This window comes from Rosa rugosa, chromosome 5 (assembly GCF_958449725.1).
Source record: "Rosa rugosa chromosome 5, drRosRugo1.1, whole genome shotgun sequence".
Lineage (NCBI taxonomy): Eukaryota > Viridiplantae > Streptophyta > Magnoliopsida > Rosales > Rosaceae > Rosa > Rosa rugosa.
In genome coordinates, this window is record NC_084824.1 from 54,771,062 (window position 1) to 54,791,433 (window position 20,372).

Genomic DNA, 20,372 nt, shown 5'->3' on the forward strand with positions numbered 1-20,372 from the left:
GCAATCATGCAGCAGAAACCACCGTTGCATGAAATCAATCAAGCACTTCAGAATTAGCTAATACGGAAATTCGGTAACCCTTGCAGATTGTGAACAAAGGCAGCTGTGGTAGTTAAATACATCAAACTTCCAACTATTTGCTTGTAGAGTGTAGCATTCACCCTCTTTCCTGACCCATTCTTTGTAAGCTTCAAACCCACTTCAGTTGGAGTGCAAACCGAATTGCAGTTCCCCATTTTGAATCTCTCTAGAACCTCCAGTGCATACTTCTTCTATGAGACGAAAATCCCAGCTGATGACTGTAGAATTTCTATGCCAAGAAAGTAACGCATTAACCCCAAGTCTGTCATATCGAACTCCTCCATCATGGACTTCTTGAAGGCATCCAACATAAGGCTATCATTATTGGTATATATGAGATCATCCACATATAAACACACAACAAGTATTCTGCCATCATCTCCTAACTTAGTATAAAGTGTGTGCTCATAAGGACATTTGCAAAACCCTTCTTTGACAAAGAAAGCATCAATACGGCTATACCAAGCCCTTGGTGCTTGCTTTAAGCCATATAATGCTTTCTTTAGTCTATATACCTGATTTTCAAAGCCTTGCTTCACATATCCAGGGGGTTGATTGATGTACACTTCTTCTTCCAGCTCTCCGTGCAAAAATGCTGACTTCACATCAAGCTGATAAACCGGCCAAGAATTCTGAGCAGCCAAACACAACACCATCCGCACTGTATCAAGCTTCGCTACTGGCGCAAACACTTCTTGGTAATCAACACCAAATTTCTGCTTGTAACCCTTTGCAACGAGCCTCGCTTTATATTTGTCAACTTCACCGTCTTGCCTCAGCTTTGTTTTATACACCCACTTCACTCCAATGGATTGTTGACTTTTTGGGAGTTTTGTCAATTCCCATGTATCATTTTTCTCAATTGAATTCATCTCTGCATCCATAGCTTCTCTCCACTTTGTCTCCTTAGCAGCTTCTTCATAAGTTATCGGATCACAATCAGAAAACAGAGCTAAATGAGCAATTGCTTCATCATCTGTTAGGTCACCTCCACTCTCATAATCCATCATCCAAGCAGGCCTCTTCCTCTCACGTTGAGCTCTTGGACTTCGTGGACTCACTGGGTGGACCTCACTTGGACTTCTTGCTGCCACAGATGATGGGCTTTCATTTGGCGCTTCCAACTCATGATTTGTCTCACTGTCAACTCTTCCTTCATCAGCAATTAGCGGAACTTGCTGCTGTCCAATACCATTCCAATCCCATGAACTCTCCTCATCGAACACAACATCACGGCTAATAATAATTTTCTTGGTAATAGGATTAAACAATCTGTAAGCTTTAGATTCTTCACTTACCCCAAGAAAGATGCACTTCACTCCTTTATCATCCAGCTTCCTCCTTCTCTCATCCGGAACATGGGAATATGCTACGCACCCAAACACTCTAAAATGATCAACTGCCGGTTTACGATCACTCCAGGCTTCCTCAGGTGTCATGTGTTTCACAGCAACAGTTGGGCTTCGATTGAGCACATGAACACTCCAATTTACTGCCTCAGGCCAAAACTCCTTTGGAATCCCGCTGGTCTTCAACATGCTTCGCACCATATTTAGAATAGTGCGATTCTTTCTTTCGGACACGCCATTCTGTTGTGGTGAGTAGGCTGTTGTCAGTTGCCTGCGAATGCCATAAGAAGCACAGAAACTCATGAATGCACTTGAGTTATATTCACCACCACGATCAGTCCGAAGAATCTTAATTTCCTTCCCAGACTCTTTCTCCACTAGAGTCTTAAAACTTTTAAACACACCAAAAGCCTCAGACTTCTGCTCCATGAAGTATACCCATGTCTTTCTACTAAAATCATCAGTAAAAGTAATAAAGTACCTTTTGTTTCCATTTGAGACTGGATGGATGGGACCACATATGTCTGAATGAACAAGCTGCAGTACCGTTTTGGCTCTCCATGTTCCTGCTTACGGAAATGGGTCTCGGTGTTGCTTCCCAATTACACACTCTTCACACACTCTAGTAGAACAAGTGATATGAGGAAGACCTGTCACTAAACTCCTTTGTTGCAGCGTTCTCAAGCCATTGAAATTAAGATGACCATAACGCATATGCCACAGCCATGATGCATCTGACATTTGCATAGTGTAACAAGTTTGAATATCATGTTGGATGTGTAGAGGAAACATACGGTTTGTTGTCATGGTAACCTGAGCTATCAGTCCTTTTTCTGGATGCATGATTTGGCAGCAGCCTTTCCTCATAATGATCGTGTATCCCTTTTCTTGCAACTGCCCAATACTGATGAGGTTGCTCTTCAAGTCTGGGACGTAGAAAACATCACAGATTTTAACAACATGACCTCCAATTTTCAGTTTGATATTGCCCTTCCCCACAACAGTCATCTTAGCATCATTTCCAAGCTTCACAGTATCTTTGAAGAATTCATCATAATCTGAAAATAAGTACTTGTTACCGCACATATGATTGCTGCAACCAGAGTCTAAGTACCACACATCTGTATTTGTCCCCTCATGATATGCCATCAACAAAATTTCTTCCTCCTTCTCTTCTTTCTCTGCAAAATTAGCTTTCTCTCCTCTACCATAACGCAAATTAGAGGTGCATTCAGATTTGAAGTGGCCATACCCATGACATCGATAGCATTCGACATTGGACTTATCGAAGCCTCCTCTGCCACCTCCTCGTCCTCCCCGGAACCATCCTCGACCTCTACCAGAATTTCTCCAATTTGTGGATACCTTCAATGCTTGCTCCTCCAGGTAATTGCTCTTCATTCTCTGTTCATGCACCAAAAGTGAGCTGTGCAATTCCTCAATGGACATCTCTTCAACATTTTTCGACTCCTCAATTGAGCAGACCACATAATCAAATTTTGTTGTCATGGATCGCAGGACCTTCTCCACCACTGCTACATTCTCAAGCTTTCCACCATGAACACTCATCTTGTTGGCTATTGAAAGTGTTCTGGAAAAATACTCATCAACAGATTCTCCTTCCTTCATGTGGAGAACCTCAAACTCCTTGCGAAGAGCTTGCAGCTGCTGCCTTTTCACTCTTGTGGACCCCTGATATTTCTGCTTCATGGCATCCCAAATCTGTTTCGATGTGTCCTTTTGGAGAATGGTCTCCAAAAGATCACGATCAATTGCTTGAAACAGATAGTTCTTAGCCTTGAGATCTTTCAACTTCAGCTCCTCCAATTTCTTCTGCTGAACCTCTGTCTGTGCAACTCCAGCTGCTGGTTCACTGACTTCATTTTCAACAACACACCAGTACTCCTTTGACCGCATGAAGTTTTCCATGAGCATACTCCAATGGTCATAATGACCATCGAACTTTGGGATCGAAGGCTGCACAAAATTTGATTCTGTGGCCATGATATTTGCTGCTGCAAATTTGAAAGCTGCTGCTTTCTCCCGACCTCAGGCCCAGTGGGGGCTCTGATACCACTGATAGAAAATAGCTTTAACAGAAAGTAGTAAACAAGAAGAGGATTTTCTGGAATTCAAAGTACCTTTATTGACTGATCAGCATGGTTTAAATAGTAAACCTACAACCAACTCTACGAAAAGAAAGCAACAGCTAGTCCACTACAATATGACTAGTCTACTCAACTGATAACAACAACTAAACTATGTCTCCTAATCTTTAGGGATATTCCTAAAGACTTGGTCATCACAAACCAGATTAGGATTTCCACAATTATTCAAATAAAACAAACTCTTTCAAATTTCTCATGCAGAAGCAAAAAAGAAAAAGAAAAAATCAGTTCATATCATAACAGAATACAAACTCCGGACAGAGAGAGACTTGTACATGGGAAGAAGAAAACTCTTCCACTACTTTAATTAGATTGCTGTCACCCTTGTTGCATACAACAAGAACAATAGAATGATTACGATTAGTAATAATTACAATTTGAGCTACTTTACATTTTTTCTAAAAACCAAAATATAAAATACAAATCAGAAGCGCCGAGCTTTTCTCAAAAAGACTGGAGCTTATTGCTGTCTGAGAAGTTGATGTATGGTTAGATATCAGATTGAAGGCGGAGATCTTTAAGAATTCCAAGTTTTCTTGAGCTTCTGTCTGATTTGAATGAGCATAGAAGAGAAGGAATAGACAAGTTGAAGGAATGATAAATATCTCACAAGTAGGGCCTGTTCTTTTGGGACAATAGGGAAGTTAAGGTAGTATTTGAAGTTAATCTCCTAGCCTTGGGCCTCTGCTTTTGCAAACCAAATCTCTCTAGAAACTCTTCGATCAACCTACAATTTTAAAGCAGAATGAACAATAAACATTAAGCAAGCAAAAACCAAGAAAACAATGTCAGTTGCAGGTAAGCTCACCGGTGGCAGATAGAGATCTGTGAAGATGCAAGCTCACGGTCTGGGAATGACTCCTCTAATCAGAAACTCAACCAATGTTGAATGTGGCGATACGATTGTCGATTGAGATCCTTGTACTGGCATTCATGTGCAGATATCTCAGTAGACCACTCAGAAGACTATTCACGATTCTGTCACCATGCATTCTGATTCTTCGAGATAAAAACAGGTTTCATTCCTTTAATTAGGGTACTTGCTCTTTCAGTGATTATTGGTAATAGAATTATGATCCGAAGTTTGGAACGAAACTCGTTCACTCCCATTATTATTCTTCTCTACCGTTCACTCCCATTATCTATTGTTTTTTGGTCTGCAGTCTGCAGTCTGCACTTCATTATTGCCTCCCCTGTACTAATGACATATATACTCGGTCAGTTCATCTGTCCATTACCATTCATCCCAAGTTCCTCAGGAAATATGCCCAATCCAATCTCTTCCATCGCCATTGTAATTATGCCAGGTTTCACATCACACTCATTAATGTATAAACTATTTTGACAGGTAAGTAGCTATACATAAGGTATTGACATTGATTTTAAACCCCTAGACACTTGATAAGGGACAAAAAGAAATTAGTGTCAATAATATACGACTGGGAAATACTGTTTGAGAAAACAACCGCTCTTCTAGTGATTAGTGGTTATAGAATTATCATAGTTGACCTCCTATTATCAATTTTTGTTTTTTTCGTTCAGATTGTGCAGCATACAGACATGAAGATCAACAAAGTAGCTTAAGAGGACAATATGAACAAAGCGATCATTTCCATTGCTATACTAACCATGCCGTTGTCCAAACCCATTGACTAGCTAGCAGCCTAGCAGCCTGCTCAAACCCAAAATCCTTATTTCTTTAGTAAGAAAAAAAAAAAGCTTGGTAAAAATGGGCGGGTTGCGGTTAACAGGTTCAACCCGATGTGATACTGATACCCATTAATAAACGGGTTGATATAAAACGGGATGGGTTGAATTTTAAAGGGGCGGGCCCGTTTGGCAGGCCTGTTAAGAAACCGAGGCAGGTCGGATCTATATGAGCTAGTCAAGGGATTAAGCACAGCAAAGCAAAACATGGCGAATCAAGCAGCCAATTCTTCTTCTTCTACTGATCATTACGCATACGAGGTGTTCCTGAGTTTTAGAGGCCAGGATACACGCTCTAATTTCACCAGTCATTTACACAACGCTTTGCATCAGAAGGGTATCAAGACCTTCATAGATGATGAACTTCCTAGAGGAGAAGAAATATCACAAGAGCTTCTCAAAGCAATTGAGGACTCCAAGATCTCAATCATCGTCTTCTCTCAAAACTACGCTTCCTCAAGGTGGTGTTTGGATGAGCTCGTCAAGATCCTTCAATGCAGAAAATCAAACCGACAAACGGTTAGACCCGTTTTCTACAAGGTGGATCCCTCGGATGTGCGACACCAAACAGGTGCTTTTGGTGCGGGATTTGCTAAACTTGATCAATGCAAATACAGGGATAGCCTGAGCAAATGGAAGGCAGCTCTTTCAAAAGCAGCAAGTTTGTCTGGATGGACTTTCTCGCATGGCAAGTAATGTTTCTAACCTCTCTACCTATCTTCATTTTCATTTTAGGCTAATTTCTTTTCCGTTAGTATTCTGAAATAGATAATTTTTATTTAAAGGATCACATATATAATGTTAGATGAACCACATTTTTTGGGTACCATCTGAATCTCACTTTATGTGACACTTGATATAGAACAAATCCCAATCTATCTGAGAATTTCATTAAATGATGTGGTTATTTACTCCATTTTTGAAACAATGAGATGAAATATAGAAACGCACAATTGGATGTGTTGAGTGTTAACCCTATCATTTCTTTTCATTCGTTTGATACTGATGTACTTATCAGTCTTATCCTTTTCCTTCTTATGTCACTTTTGATTTGTTTGATGTTTTGTATGCTTTTAAATTTGGTAGGAATGAGTCAAAGTTTATCAACGAGATTGTTAATGAGCTGTCAGACCAAGTATTGAACTGTTCATATGATCTGGATGTGGCTAAAAATCCAGTTCGAATAGAGTCTTGTGTTCAAGATATGGAGAAGCTTTTAAATGTCGATGATAAAAATATTGTTCGCATGGTCGGGATATGGGGGACTGGTGGAATAGGTAAGACAACAATTGCTAAGGCGGTCTATAATCTAATTTCCCATAAGTTCGAAAGTAGATGTTTCTTGGCAAATGTCAGATCAAAATCAGCGAACCAAGAAGGCTTGGCCCAATTGCAAGAGACTCTTCTGCAAGATCTTCTAAGGGAAAAAAACTTGAAGGTGAATGATGTATCCAATGGAGTAAATGTGATAAAAAGAAGGCTTGCCCAGAAAAAAGTTCTCTTGATTCTTGATGATGTGAGTGATTTGGAACAATTAAACTACTTAGCTCGAGAGTCTAATTGGTTTGGATGGGGCAGCAGAATTGTCATAACAACAAGAGATAAGCATTTACTAAATGCTCATCAAGTTTGTTCAGTATACGAGGTCAGGATGTTAGATGATGATGCTGCTTTGGAGTTGTTTAGTTTGAATGCATTCAAAAGAAATCAACCTCCAAACAATTACTTGAAACTTGCAAGACTTGCAATATTTTATGCCCAAGGCCTTCCATTAGCTTTGATAGTTTTGGGCTCTCATCTAATTGATAGAAGCATAGAGCAGTGGGAAGTTGCATTAGACAGTTCTAAAAGAGTTCCTCATAAGAAGATACAAGACATTCTTAGAGTTAGTTTTGATGCACTGGAAGATCATCTAAAAACTCTATTTCTTGATATTGCTTGTTTCTTTAATGGTAATACGGTAAACCATGTGATACCCATACTAGAAGCTTGTGATCTCAACCCGGTGATTGGCATTGAACTACTCAAAGAAAAGGCCCTAATAACAATGGATGGATGTAAGATTTGGATGCATGACCTGATAGAAGAAATGGGTAAAGAAATAGTTCATCAAGAATCATCCGATCTACCTGGCGAACGTAGTAGATTATGGATAGGTGAGGACGTGGACCTCGTTCTAACAAATAACATGGTAAGTATGTTATTATATTGTGCTATTCTAATTCTTAAACTATATTATTAAATGATATCATTTCTTAGGAAAATGTGGAAAACTTGCTGCTCACCGTTGATTAGGTGGGGCATGGTAGTATGGTGCCTGCCTATATATAAGATAATCATGGTGGTGTGCAGCAAAGTTTAGTTCGAAGAAATTTGCATAAAGTTTGAAACACTTGTGCAATTGTGCTTTAAAAAGGAATTAATGTTAGTACTTGCTTTCTTCTTACTGTAGGGAACAAATAAAATTAAAGGCATCCAAGTATGGTCGGCAACAGATGAGATATGTTTAAATGGCAAAAGCTTTTCAGAGATGAAAAGTCTTAGATATTTTGTGAGCAGCTATGAGGCATCCTATTCTGGAGAAATTGATTATCTTTCCAATGAGTTGAGGTGGCTTGATTGGCCTCTATGTCCATTGCAGTCTTTTCCATCCAATTTTTATCCAAAGAAACTTGTTGCGCTGAATATTCCTGATAGTCGCATCACACGATTATGGGAGGGATTTAAGGTACTATAAATCAATAACTTGATCTTTATTTCAAGCTGTTTTATTTTATTATTATTTATATATAGTAAATTAATTATTTTAGTTGTTTTCCTTGCCACACAGAATTTGCAAAGTCTAACATCAATGGATTTAAGTGCTTGTGAATTCTTAACCGAACTCCCAGACTTCACAGGAATCCTCAACTTAAAAGAGCTGCATTTAGATGGCTGTAAAAGGTTAGTTGAGGTTCATCATTCTGTCGGATCGCTTAATAAGCTTGTTACCTTGAATCTTGACGACTGCTCTAATCTTGTTAAGTTGCCCAGAGAAATTAGCTTAACATCTATTGAAACTATTTGTCTTCGCAATTGCGAAAGACTCACAGAATTTCCAAAAATTATTGGAAAGATGGCTTCCTTAAGGTATTTGGATCTATCAGGCAGTGGTGTTAAAGAATTGGATCCATCAATTGGAAAACTCATTGGACTTAAAGAGTTATATTTAGAAAAATGTGCAAATCTAAGGACTCTGCCATGCAGCATTTATGGTTTGCAAAATGTAGAGATACTTGATCTCAGTGGATGCTCAAAACTTGCCACATTTCCAGCAAAAACCAACATTTTCCAAGACAATGGTGTCTCTTTATCACTTCCCAAGTTAGAGGTTTTTCGAATAGGTGGATCCAGTTTATTAGATGTTGATTTCCTCACAACTCTTGATTGCTGGGAAACATTAACTGAACTTGATCTGTCATATAACTATTTTAGTAATCTTCCTTCATGCATTAGCAAATTCGTGAATTTGTGGAGGCTTGAGTTGGATTGTTGTAGGTCACTCCGGGAAATTCCAGAGCTTCCACCAAATCTAGTTGAGATAAACCTGAGTGATTGCATATCACTGGAGAGATATGCAAAGTCGTCAAAGATGTTGGAACATAAAGAAACAGAGGGGATTAGAAGGATTAACTTGTGGAATTGCCACCTGGGCTTGAGCATGGAAAAGATGAAACGTATTTTACTGAATAATCAGGTCTGTTCTTTTCTCTCATTATCATGTACACGACCTACTTTCATTCCTTATGCTGAGACTGGTTTTATAATTCAATACTGTACATATATAGCAAGATTTATTGACACAGTGGACACTTTTATTGCAGGAGAAGTTCCCATTTGGTGTTGTATTTCCCGGAAGTGAGGTTCCAAACTGGTTTTCCAAAGTCGAACTGAATGACACAGATCAACTGTCTATTAGAATCCCTGAAAATCTGAAATGGGAGAACACAGGATTGGCTATTTGTGCTGTTTCTGAAGAAGGTGGGCTAAACTATTTTGGTGCTGATATTTTCATTGGTGATATACGCATAGGTCGCTGTCGGCCCTGGACCTTTTCAAGACCAAGTTTGCGTTCAACATCAGATCATGTCTGGGTGCAGTATATTCCATTACCTGTTAAAATGAAGGCAAAGATGAAGCGAAAGTATTGGTGGCAGCCTTATGAGTGTCGCATTCAATTTGACCTTGCGCTTTTTAACTTTACAGTGAAAAGCTATGGGGTTCACTTAGTCACTCCTGGCAATGAGACTAGTATGCTTTCATGGCTGCAAAAGAGGTCTTATTATGAAACTTTATGAGTGGAAGGCGCTTTCGCCATCTCGGAAACGTTACCGCCCCATCTAGGAACAACCATCAGTGGTATCCTCATCGTTGACGTCCTGCACTGCTCCTATTACTCCACTACTCCAACATGAGCCAACTGAGTTGTAAATCATGGTTTTCTTTTTCTTGGAGCAGTATATATTTCCAATAATGATTATCACCATCAAGAGGAGGAGTAGGAGCAACCAATATTAGTAATGATTCCTTCAAAACGACACTGCACTGAGGAGCACCATCGATGGCTCATGAAACGGATCATCTTCCCATCCCCATCATCTTCCCATCCTCAGATATGCGGTGGAATCCACCGGCTCAAATCTTCCAGACTTCTGCTTGGCAAGCAAATGTTGACGCTCTTTCCAACTTACAGTCGACTCTTGCGAATCGCCTACCTCACAATCCACTCCAAAGCTCCAACAACAATAATGCAGTATGCATTTAGAATGTTATTTCAGAGACAGAGGTTTGAAGCCAAAACTTGACAATCCAACTGCTCGAGCTTCAAAGTGCGAGAAGCTGATCAAGATTTCAACAGTTTTCAGGTTTGGCTTTCCTCTCTGTTCTAAAATTCTGCAGATTTGATGTTTTATAGGAATGAGGTTAGAGGTTTTGGATTTATAGAAATTAGCTAGGCAGTTGCTAAATTTGGATTTTCAGTAAATTGCATCAATTGATCAACATAGCTGAGCTCACCATTACAAGGTTTGCTTGCACCTCAAGAAACAGGAGCAAAAGTACTTGGTTATCAGGAAACAGAACTGGTTTCAAATTAAGGTTTTCATGCACTAATGCCAACCTTGATTTCTAATGTCTTCTAGAAAAGGTCTGACTGCATGTGTGCCATTGCAGCGATCAAGTGGGGTGATTGACAAGAGTTTTCTGATATTATAAGCAAGTGACATGTTGCGCTTTAGAGTCTGCTGCAAGATCAGGCTCTCTCCAACAAGGTTTTCTATTTATCAGAACTGATCAACTTGTAAGTGTATATATGTAGTACTCTTAAACTATGTCATTTCCTTTTCCAAGTTTTGTAACTTAGAGGAAACATTAATGAAATCAGTTTTAGAATAACAGTGTGCACTGAACTTTATTTGATCATAATCCTACATTCAGAAAACACGGATTAGTAAGACAATTGGAACATTGAAAGAATATCTCATTTTCATAGGTTCCTCAATTAAAGACCTATACATGGAAGTCTCCAGTATCTGACTGGCGTTATCTTAATTACATGGAGTCCGCTTCAATTGAATCCTGACTGTTATTTCACCCTGTGTAATGCATTGTAGTAGTCAGCAATCAGGTTGGAATGGGGCAGTCTATCTGGACTGTTGCTGCATTAGAGTTTTGCACCTTGTTACTCCCATTATCAAGTAATATCATGTGCGTACAATTAACTCTGGTATATTTTGAGGTGCATTAGCGGAAGCAAATTTCACTCAGATGTGTTCTTTTAAAGTTGCTCAAAGCAACAACTTGAAATGCTGCTGCTGTTTTATCTTCAAGTTTCAAAGTGAAAAATCAAGATTTTTATGAGTCTTCCTTGAGTTCCTTCCTTCAAGAATTTCCAACTTTGGGTTTTCTCTTTGTTCTAAAAACTGCAGATATTTTGCTTACTAGGAGAATATGGGTGGTAGTCAGCTAGCTAGGACATGCAAATTAAGGTAGTTCATACAACATGGTTGATATGATCCATTATTATCATTTGTTTTACTTTCTGGTTTATTTTCTTTGCTTTCATTTTGTTAATGTGTTGTTATATGATTGATATCATGCAAATTGTTTGTTTTTTCGATCTGCAGTGGGGACTACAGATTTTCCACTCAGAAAGGTTACAGACTCTAGCCAAGTTGGCTACAAGCTGATTGCACACCCAACGGAATATGAGACAACCGCAAACAAGCTAGAAGAAAAGGTAAATGCCATCTCCTCTAGCTGTACTCTTGCCTAATGTTCTTTTCCTAGTGATTCTAGGCTCAAGCGCCCATATGTTATTGGTTACAATTTTATCAAACCATATCATGTTAAAGAGGCATGATCTTGCATTTGTCCACATGGTCCATGGATTAAGCACATGGAATATGAAATGTATCACTTTAAGAAAAATCTTTTTCATATATGTTCATACCATAGGTAGATTAAATTTTCCTCTACAGATTACAACTTGGAATTTCATAAATAAGTATTGCCAATAATTTGTCAAACTCATGTACAACAATTTTTTGGTATCAGAAATTGTAACCTGACTGAGCATCTTGCTTCAAGGTGATTCCGCAGGTTTGGGCTGACCTTCTTGAGGAAGAAGGAATTGGTTTTCATTGTTTCTAAGGATGGAGTTGATATTGTGAGTAACAGTTCTGGGAGTTTTCCCTACAAAGCATGGATACGCCATTTTGAATGCGTATCTCGTACCGATACGGGATACGGATGCGATACGCGTTAAATACGCCCGGATACGCATGTATCTTGACTTGGATACGTTATTGGGTAATTAGATTGGATGTGCGGGGTAAATGGGACAGTTTGACCCTAAAGAGTAAAAACAGGAAGGGAAAAAAAAATTGGAAAACCTAGATTAGTTAGCGTCTTCTGTGTTCGCCCTCTGCTTTCTTTTCCTTTTTGCTGGAGCTTATGGCGACTGTGACCTCTAAGGACTACTTCTCAGCTTATCGCGACTACTGTGATTCTCCAGACTTTTTTGATCAGTTTTTCTCCTTCTCCCCCCAAACAGAGAGGTATTCTTCTTCTCCTTCTCTTCTGAATTGAATTTTTTAGGTTGGGTATGGACTGGGAATGTGGCTTCTGGATTGGGAATTGAGGTTTTTATAGTCTGAAAATGAGTGTTTATGTGGTAGCTTCTTAAGGTCATATGGACAGGTGGTTATGGAAGGTTTGACATGTAGTTACTCACTCTCCCGGCTAATTCTAGTGCCAGTGTTGGCGCTGGTCAGTAACACTTTTAATGCAGCTCCTATAGATTAAAACGAGTGAAGGATGGTGGCAATCTGATGCAGTCGGATTGATAACTAGGTTTACCAGCAATAAACCTAACAAAAGAGTTCTGGAGTCCACCAGAGATAAAAGAGAAAATCTCTATTTGATTGATTAAAAGTTGAAAGATAGCTTCTGCAGCCGCTTGCGGCTGCATAAATAAGAGAAAAGTAACCCTAGGGCGACTAACAATGAAACCCTAAAGCCCATGGGTAAAAACGAAAACAACCCAAAAATAACTAGGAAAACCAAAAGTCCGAAAAATAGAAAAATGCAGTTTTGAGGCCCTAAACGAGCCCGAAAGGCCGAAAAGTGCCACAGCTTTCGCCATGAGTCTTGTTTCTGGCGCGATTCCCTTTCCGGAAAGCTAAGGCACGTCCCAATCGGACACCGAGCTGTTTCGTGTCTACTAGTCACTTTTCGTTTTCCTCCTTTAGCACGATCCAACTGTTCTTCAAATTGGGCTGCCATCCGTTCTGCATCAGTCTCCTCCACCTCCGAAGAACTCGACCCCGAGTTCTCATCTGGATAAAGAACCTCATCTTCACGAAACTCATGCAGGTCAGCCACATTAAAGGTGTTAGAGATACCCATGGAATCAGGAAGGGCAACAACATAAGCATTGTCGTTGATCTTCCGCAGCACCTTAAAAGGACCATATTTTCTGGGCTTCAGCTTGTTATAGGTACCAACAGGAAATCTCTTTCCTCAGAAACACCATCACGTCATCACCCTCTTGGAACACTTTAACTCTGCGATGTTTATCAGCTGCAGCTTTATATTTAGCATTAGTTGCTTCCAGCTTGGCCTTAACTTCGTCTCGAACAACCTGCACATCTCTTGCCATACCCTCAGCAGCAACACTAACACCAGGAACCTTAGGAAGCTTCACCAGATCAACCACATGTTGAGGAACAACAGTATATACTAAGGAGAATGGTGACTTCCCTGTTGCACTATGCACAGCACTGTTATAAGCAAACTCCACCTGTGGCAAAGCATAATCCCACTGTTTGGGTCGATCTCCACAAACACTTCGGACCATGTTACCCAAAGTTCTGTTAGTAACCTCTGTCTGCCCATCAGTTTGAGGATCAGCCGTGCTGCTACGGTTCAAAGCTGTTCCAAACATCCTCCACAAGGTAATCCAGAAGTGGCTAAGGAACTTTGTGTCTCTATCAGAAGTAATGGACTTGGGTACTCCATGCAAACGAACCACCTCCCTGAAGAACAGTTTGGCTATATTAGAAGCATCAGCAGTCTTCTTACATGCGATGAAATGCGCCATCTTGGAGAACCTGTCAACTACCACAAACACTGAATCCACACCCCTTTGGGTACGGGGTAATCCCAACACAAAATCCATAGCAAGATCCTGCCAAATATCTTCAGGAACAGGTAAAGGTAGATAAAGACCTGTGTTTTGGGACTGACCCTTAGAAACCTGGCAGGTGTAGCACTTTCTCACGATAGTTCCTGCATCCTTCTTCAACTGTGGCCAGAAATACCTCTCCTCAAGGCTAGCAATAGTTTTGTCTCGGCCCAAGTGCCCACTCAATCCCCCTCCATGCAGATCTCTGATCAGTTTCTCCCTCAATGAAGAACTAGGGATACATAGCCGGTTGCCTTTGAATAAATATCCTTCATTCTCATAAAAATCTGCAACTACATTATTGTTGCTACACTTGGCCCAAATCTCCTTGAAATCAACATCTTCCTCGTACAACTCCTTCAAGAGATCAAACCCCACAATCTCCTGAGCTAAAGTGACCAGCAAGGAAGCCCTCCTACTCAAAGCATCTGCAACCCGGTTAAGAGTACCAGATTTATGCTGAATCACAAAAGGGAATTTCTGCAGAAAACTCACCCACCTTGCATGCATCTTATTCACAGTTTTCTGGCTATTAAGGTACTTCAAGGCCTGATGATCAGTGAACAGTACAAACTCCCTCTGAATCAAATAGTGCTCCCATTGCCTCAATGCCCGGAACACTGCATAAAATTCTTGGTCATAAGTACTCCACTTCTGACGAGCTTCACTCAACTTTTCACTAAAGAATGCTACTGGTTTCTTCTCTTGTGACAACACAGCTCCTACCCCCACGCCACTAGCATCACAGTCAACCTCAAATACCTTGTCAAAATTAGGAAGAGCAAGAACTGGTGCAGTACAAAGTTTCTCCTTGATTAAGGCAAAACTCTTCTCTTGTTCCTCTCGCCATTGGAATTTGCCTTTCTTCAAACATTCAGTAATAGGGGCAGTAATGGTACTGAAATTCTTCACAAACCTCCTGTAGAAAGTAGCTAAACCATGAAAGCTCCGCACCTCAGAAACTGTTTTTGGAGCTGGCCATTCTCTTATTGCTCGCACCTTCTCTTCATCAACCTGAATGCCTTCTTCTCCAACCACAAATCCCAAAAATAACAGTTTGTTGGTACAGAAAGTACACTTCTTCAGGTTAATGTACAATTTATTTTCCTGTAAAGCTCCCAAAACCTGTCTCAAATGTACCAGATGTTCTTCTTTGGTCCTGCTATAGATCAATATATCATCAAAATACACCACGACAAAGGAACCAATAAAAGGACGAAGAACTTGGTTCATAAGCCTCATAAAAGTGCTGGGTGCATTAGACAACCCGAATGGCATAACCATCCACTCGAACAAACCATCCTTGCTCTTAAAAGCTGTCTTCCACTCATCTTCTGGCTTGATTCGAACCTGGTGGTAACCACTTCGAAGATCTATCTTGGTAAACACTTTGGAACCCTCCAGTTCATCAAGCATGTCCTCCAAACGAGGAATGGGAAACCTGTACTTCACAGTTATCTTATTTATGGCCCTGCTATCAACACACATCCGCCATTGATTGCCCTTCTTAGGAACAAGGAGGACTGGAACTGCACAAGGACTCATACTTTCACGAATGAACCCTTTTTTCAACAAGTCTTCAATCTGCTCCCTCAAAATCTCATTCTCCTTGGGACTCATTCGATAATGTGGCAGATTTGGCAAACTAGCTCCAGGAACCAAATCAATCTGATGTTGAATGTCCCTCATAGGTGGTAGTTCGTTGGGCAACTCATCTGAAATCAACTCTTCAAACTCTCCCAACATATTCTGCACTTCCTACGGGATCACCACATCTTCCTTTTCTGCAGCCAACAACCCCTTTATCACCACTGGGCAGAAAACTTCAGATTCTTTAAAGGCCTCCTCCATCTCAAATTCACTACTGGACAAGGTCAGAAAACTCTCTCTTTTCTTTCCCCCAGATTTCTCAAATTGGCACACAGGAGCCATAGCAATTTTATGACTATTCCACATAAACATCATCACATTATCTCTGCCTTTATAAATCACATCCACATCATATTGCCAAGGTCGTCCAAATAAAATATGACAAGCATCCATATCAATAATATCACACAGAACTTCATCTTTATAATGCTTACCAATGGATACCGGTACTTTGCAGGAATCAGTAACTCGAACTTGTGGACCTTTCTTGACCCAACCAAGGGAATAAGGTGCTTCATGAGGCTGCGTAGGTAAATGCAAGTATTCCACCAGCTTCTTGGCTACAAAGTTTTCACAGCTCCCATTATCCACAATCAAATTGCACACTTTGTTATTGATGGAACAAAATGACCTGAAAATATTGCGTCGCTGCCCATCTTCTTTAGGACATAATAAGACCCGCTGCAACACAATATTAACCTTTTCAGGAGACTCCTCCTCCGCAAACTCAGCCCCATCATAATCGTCACCTCTTCCTCCTTCTTCATCTTCATCATATTCACCTATAAGAGCAGTTTGTCTCCTCTCAGGACACACATTAGATCTATGCCCAGGCTTGTTGCATCGATAGCAGACATCTGTTGTAGGTCTAGCATAAGGATTATTAAACCTCTGGTTCGGGGTCCTGGTTTGAGCACCACTAGAACTGTTAGAACTGCCAGCCCCTTTAAAAGGAGGATTGGAAGCCCTAAAAGCGTTTTTTGTTTTCTGCGGTGTGGTTTTACCCTTGTCAGTTGAGGAGTTAACCAAATCTGCGCTCCTTTGGTAGTTATATCTCTGGAAAGAAGAAGCTCGTGAAGGCTTCTCTAACAACTCTGCCTTCAATGTTAGGTTTGAAGCTTCGGCCATGGTATGAACAGTTTGTAACCCAATTTTATCCTGAATGGAAGGCTTCAGCCCACTGACATAGCGAGCCACCTTCTGGCCTTCAGTTTCTCCTAGTTCATTACGCTCTGAGTAGCGTAAGAACTCAGCTGTATAATCAGCCACTGTCCTAATTCCCTGGACACATTCAATATACAACCTGTATAGAATCTGCTCATAATCATCTGGCAAGAATCTCTCCATCATTAACTGCTTCATTCTTCGCCACGTTCTAACACCCTGCTTCCTCTGCTTCTTTCGAGTGCTCTACAACTTATCCCACCATACTACAGCAGTACTCTTCAATCTCCAGGCAACATGCTTAACCTGCTTGTGTTCAGGCACTTCCATAATCTCAAAGAATCTGTCCACCTGAAGCTGCCAATCCAGATAATCTTCTACACCCAAGTTGCCCGAAAAGAATGGAATTTCGGCCTTGACTTTGTAATCCTGGTCAGCTTGTCCCTGTTGTTCATATTGCAAAATTTCTTCTTCAGGCTCAGATTCTGAAGTATTAACAACAACTTCACCACGTGGAGCCCTAATTCGCTGGCCTCCTTCCCCGCCTCTATTCCGATTGTTGTTGTTGTTGTTCCTCCTGATTATTCATGGAATTGATGGCAGCGGTAAACGCTGTTGTAAGAGCTTCGATATCTGATTTCGTAACTTCGCCCATTGCTACTAAGGCAAATAAAAGAGACAGGGAAGACCTGCTCTGATACCACCTGACGCAGTCGGATTGATAACTAGGTTTACCAGCAATAAACCTAACAAAAGAGTTCTGGAGTCCACCAGAGATAAAAGAGAAAATCTCTATTTGATTGATTAAAAGTTGAAAGATAGCTTCTGCAGCCGCTTGCGGCTGCATAAATAAGAGAAAAGTAACCCTAGGGCGACTAACAATGAAACCCTAAAGCCCATGAGTAAAAACGAAAACAACCCAAAAATAACTAGGAAAACCAAAAGTCCGAAAAATAGAAAAATGCAGTTTTGAGGCCCTAAACGAGCCCGAAAGGCCGAAAAGTGCCACAGCTTTCGCCATGAGTCTTGTTTCTGGCGCGATTCCCTTTCCGGAAAGCTAAGGCACGTCCCAATCGGACACCGAGCTGTTTCGTGTCTACTAGTCACTTTTCGTTTTCCTCCTTTAGCACGATCCAACTGTTCTTCAAATTGGGCTGTCATCCGTTCTGCATCACAATCCAATGGTTCTTTTATAATTATATGTAAATAGTTAAAAAATATATTTAATCGGTGCTCCCCGTACCCGTATCCTAAAACATTTAAGATTTCTCGTTTCCTCGTATCGCACTGTATCACATCCGCGTACCCATATCCGTATCAGTGCTTCTGAGAGTTTTCCTCTGTTGTAGGTTCATCCAAGCAAGAATTGTTGGAAAGTAGAGCAAAATTAGCTTGAGTATAGCTGTTAACATTTAACACATTCACTCTAAATCATCACATTGATTCTATGTTATTATGCATTAATAGGGCTAGAATAGTTTTCCTTTTTGTATCCTAGAATAAAGCTGAATTCTTGTATATATGTTATGCTGATCAATAGAGCAATATATCTCCTACAAATCAGTCTTTGTTGTTTTACATGGTATCAAAGCAGGACTCACGATCCTGACTCTTCTCTAGCCTTCTCTATTCACAAAAATCACAATCACCATGGCTGGTGATACAGTCCCATCACCACCACCCAATCCCAGCAAGTCCAATAATTCAACTTCTGATATCTCAAATCCATTCTTCACTCACCATTTAGATCATCCTGGATTGGTCTTAGTCTCCAAACCATTGAATGGAGACAACTACACAGGTTGGAAGAGGGCTATGACATTGGCTCTTAATTCTAAAAAGAAGCTCGGCTTTGTGAATGGTTCAATCAAAGCTCCATCATCCGAAGCTGATCCAGAAGGATATGCAACTTGGTCAAGATGCAATGACATGGTCCATTCATGGATCGTTAACACAGTCAGTTCTGAAATTGCTGACAGTATCATCTACTATCCTACAGCTCATGAGGTATGGGAAGATCTAAGTGAGCGGTTTTCACAAGGCAATGCACCTCGCATATTTGAAATTCAGCGAGACATCGCTTCACTTAGGCAGGAACAACAATCAGTTTCGGCATACTACACGAAATTGAAAAGTTTATGGGATGAATTGGCAACCTATTCAGAAGCATCACAAGGAGCCCAGGCAGATCAACAAAAGCTTATGCAGTTCTTGATGGGATTAAATGAGACTTACAGTGCAACCCGGGGTCAAATCCTCTTGATGAATCCCCTTCCAAGTGTCAGACAAGCATATGCTGCCGTTGCCCAAGAATAGAAGCAACGTTTCATTGCAGCAGCGGAGTCCGGTTCAAGCGCCGCTGCCGTGGCAGTTCGAAGTGGCGGCCGGCCGAACCAGATCGGCAGCAGAGGCGGTCGTGGTGACCGACTGAATTTTCAGACCGGTCGGGATGCAGAACGCGGCTTCACCCCGCGTTTTGGTTCAGGTCGAGGAAGGGGAAGGCCGCATTGTACCTATTGTGGTGATCCTGGACATTGGGTCCAAACATGCTTTCACTTGATTGGTTTTCCTCCAGGTCATCCCAAAGCAAAGCAAGGATCGGGAAATTTCCCCAAGAAGCACACTGCTTCACCAGTCGCGCCCTCTCCGTCTGCTCACCAGGTTAGTGCGACAGGCATCGTAGAAGAGGAGAATGGATCAACAATTACTTTATCTGAGGCCCAATTCAAGCAGTTTTTAGCTGCTCTCCAACAAGCCCAAAAACCCAATCCAAATACTGACTCGGGTTCCAAAGCAAATGCAGTAACGCAGCCAGGTTTGTTTAGAGTTGCTTCCCGCAATTGGATTATTGATAGCGGGGCGACAGATCATATTACTTCGTGCTCTAAATTGTTGAATAAAAAAAATAAAAAATATGCATTACCGCCTGTTTTGCTACCTAGTGGAGAAAAAGTGCATATTGAAGCCACAGGTTCTTTGCCTCTGAGTACCGCATATTATCTCCATGATGTACTGTTTGTGCCAAAGTTTAAAGTTGATTTAATGTCGGTTAGCCGTTTGACAAGAGGTCTGAATTGTTCAGTGACATTCTATCCTTATTGGTGTGTTTTGCAGGATCTGGCTACGAAGAGGACGATTGGTTTGGGTAAAGAACGTGATGGGCTATACTATTTGGTGGCACTAGCGACGGAGCAAACCAAACCTTCCATTACCAGACCTTCCAGATCATCTTGCAACCTTGCCATTTCCTCTACCAATCTTTGGCATAATCGCTTGGGTCATGTTTCTTCTCCATGTTTAAGTCACATAGCAAAGCATTTTCTGCATTTTTCCATTCAGCCAATTAATAATTGCCATGTATGTCCCTTGGCTAAACAGAGTCGTTTACCATTCAGTTCTAGTTCTATTTCTTCTACAAGACCTTTTGAAATGATTCATTGTGATATTTGGGGTCGTTATCGACATCCTTCTCTTTCTGGTGCCTTTTATTTTCTTACTATTGTGGATGATTTCACCCGATTTACTTGG

The 20,372-nt window shown here is 40.7% G+C and overlaps 1 protein-coding gene across 2 annotated transcripts; it reads left to right on the top strand.

The window, feature by feature from the left end:
- Positions 1-5,493: 5,493 nt before the first annotated feature.
- LOC133710628 (disease resistance protein RUN1-like) lies at positions 5,494-20,095 on the top strand. 2 transcript variants are annotated; one of them, XM_062136755.1, is made up of 10 exons: positions 5,494-5,997; positions 6,392-7,496; positions 7,758-8,033; positions 8,136-8,248; positions 8,843-9,041; positions 9,169-10,209; positions 10,517-10,643; positions 11,272-11,331; positions 11,470-11,582; positions 19,959-20,095. In XM_062136755.1, the coding sequence occupies exons 1-6, from the start codon at positions 5,513-5,515 to the stop codon at positions 9,640-9,642; spliced, it is 2,652 nt and encodes an 883-aa protein (XP_061992739.1). In that variant the 5' UTR covers positions 5,494-5,512; the 3' UTR covers positions 9,643-10,209; positions 10,517-10,643; positions 11,272-11,331; positions 11,470-11,582; positions 19,959-20,095. The 2 variants fall into 2 exon arrangements, with proteins under 2 accessions (XP_061992739.1, XP_061992738.1); XM_062136754.1 differs by having other exon boundaries at positions 8,136-9,041.
- Positions 20,096-20,372: the final 277 nt, after the last annotated feature.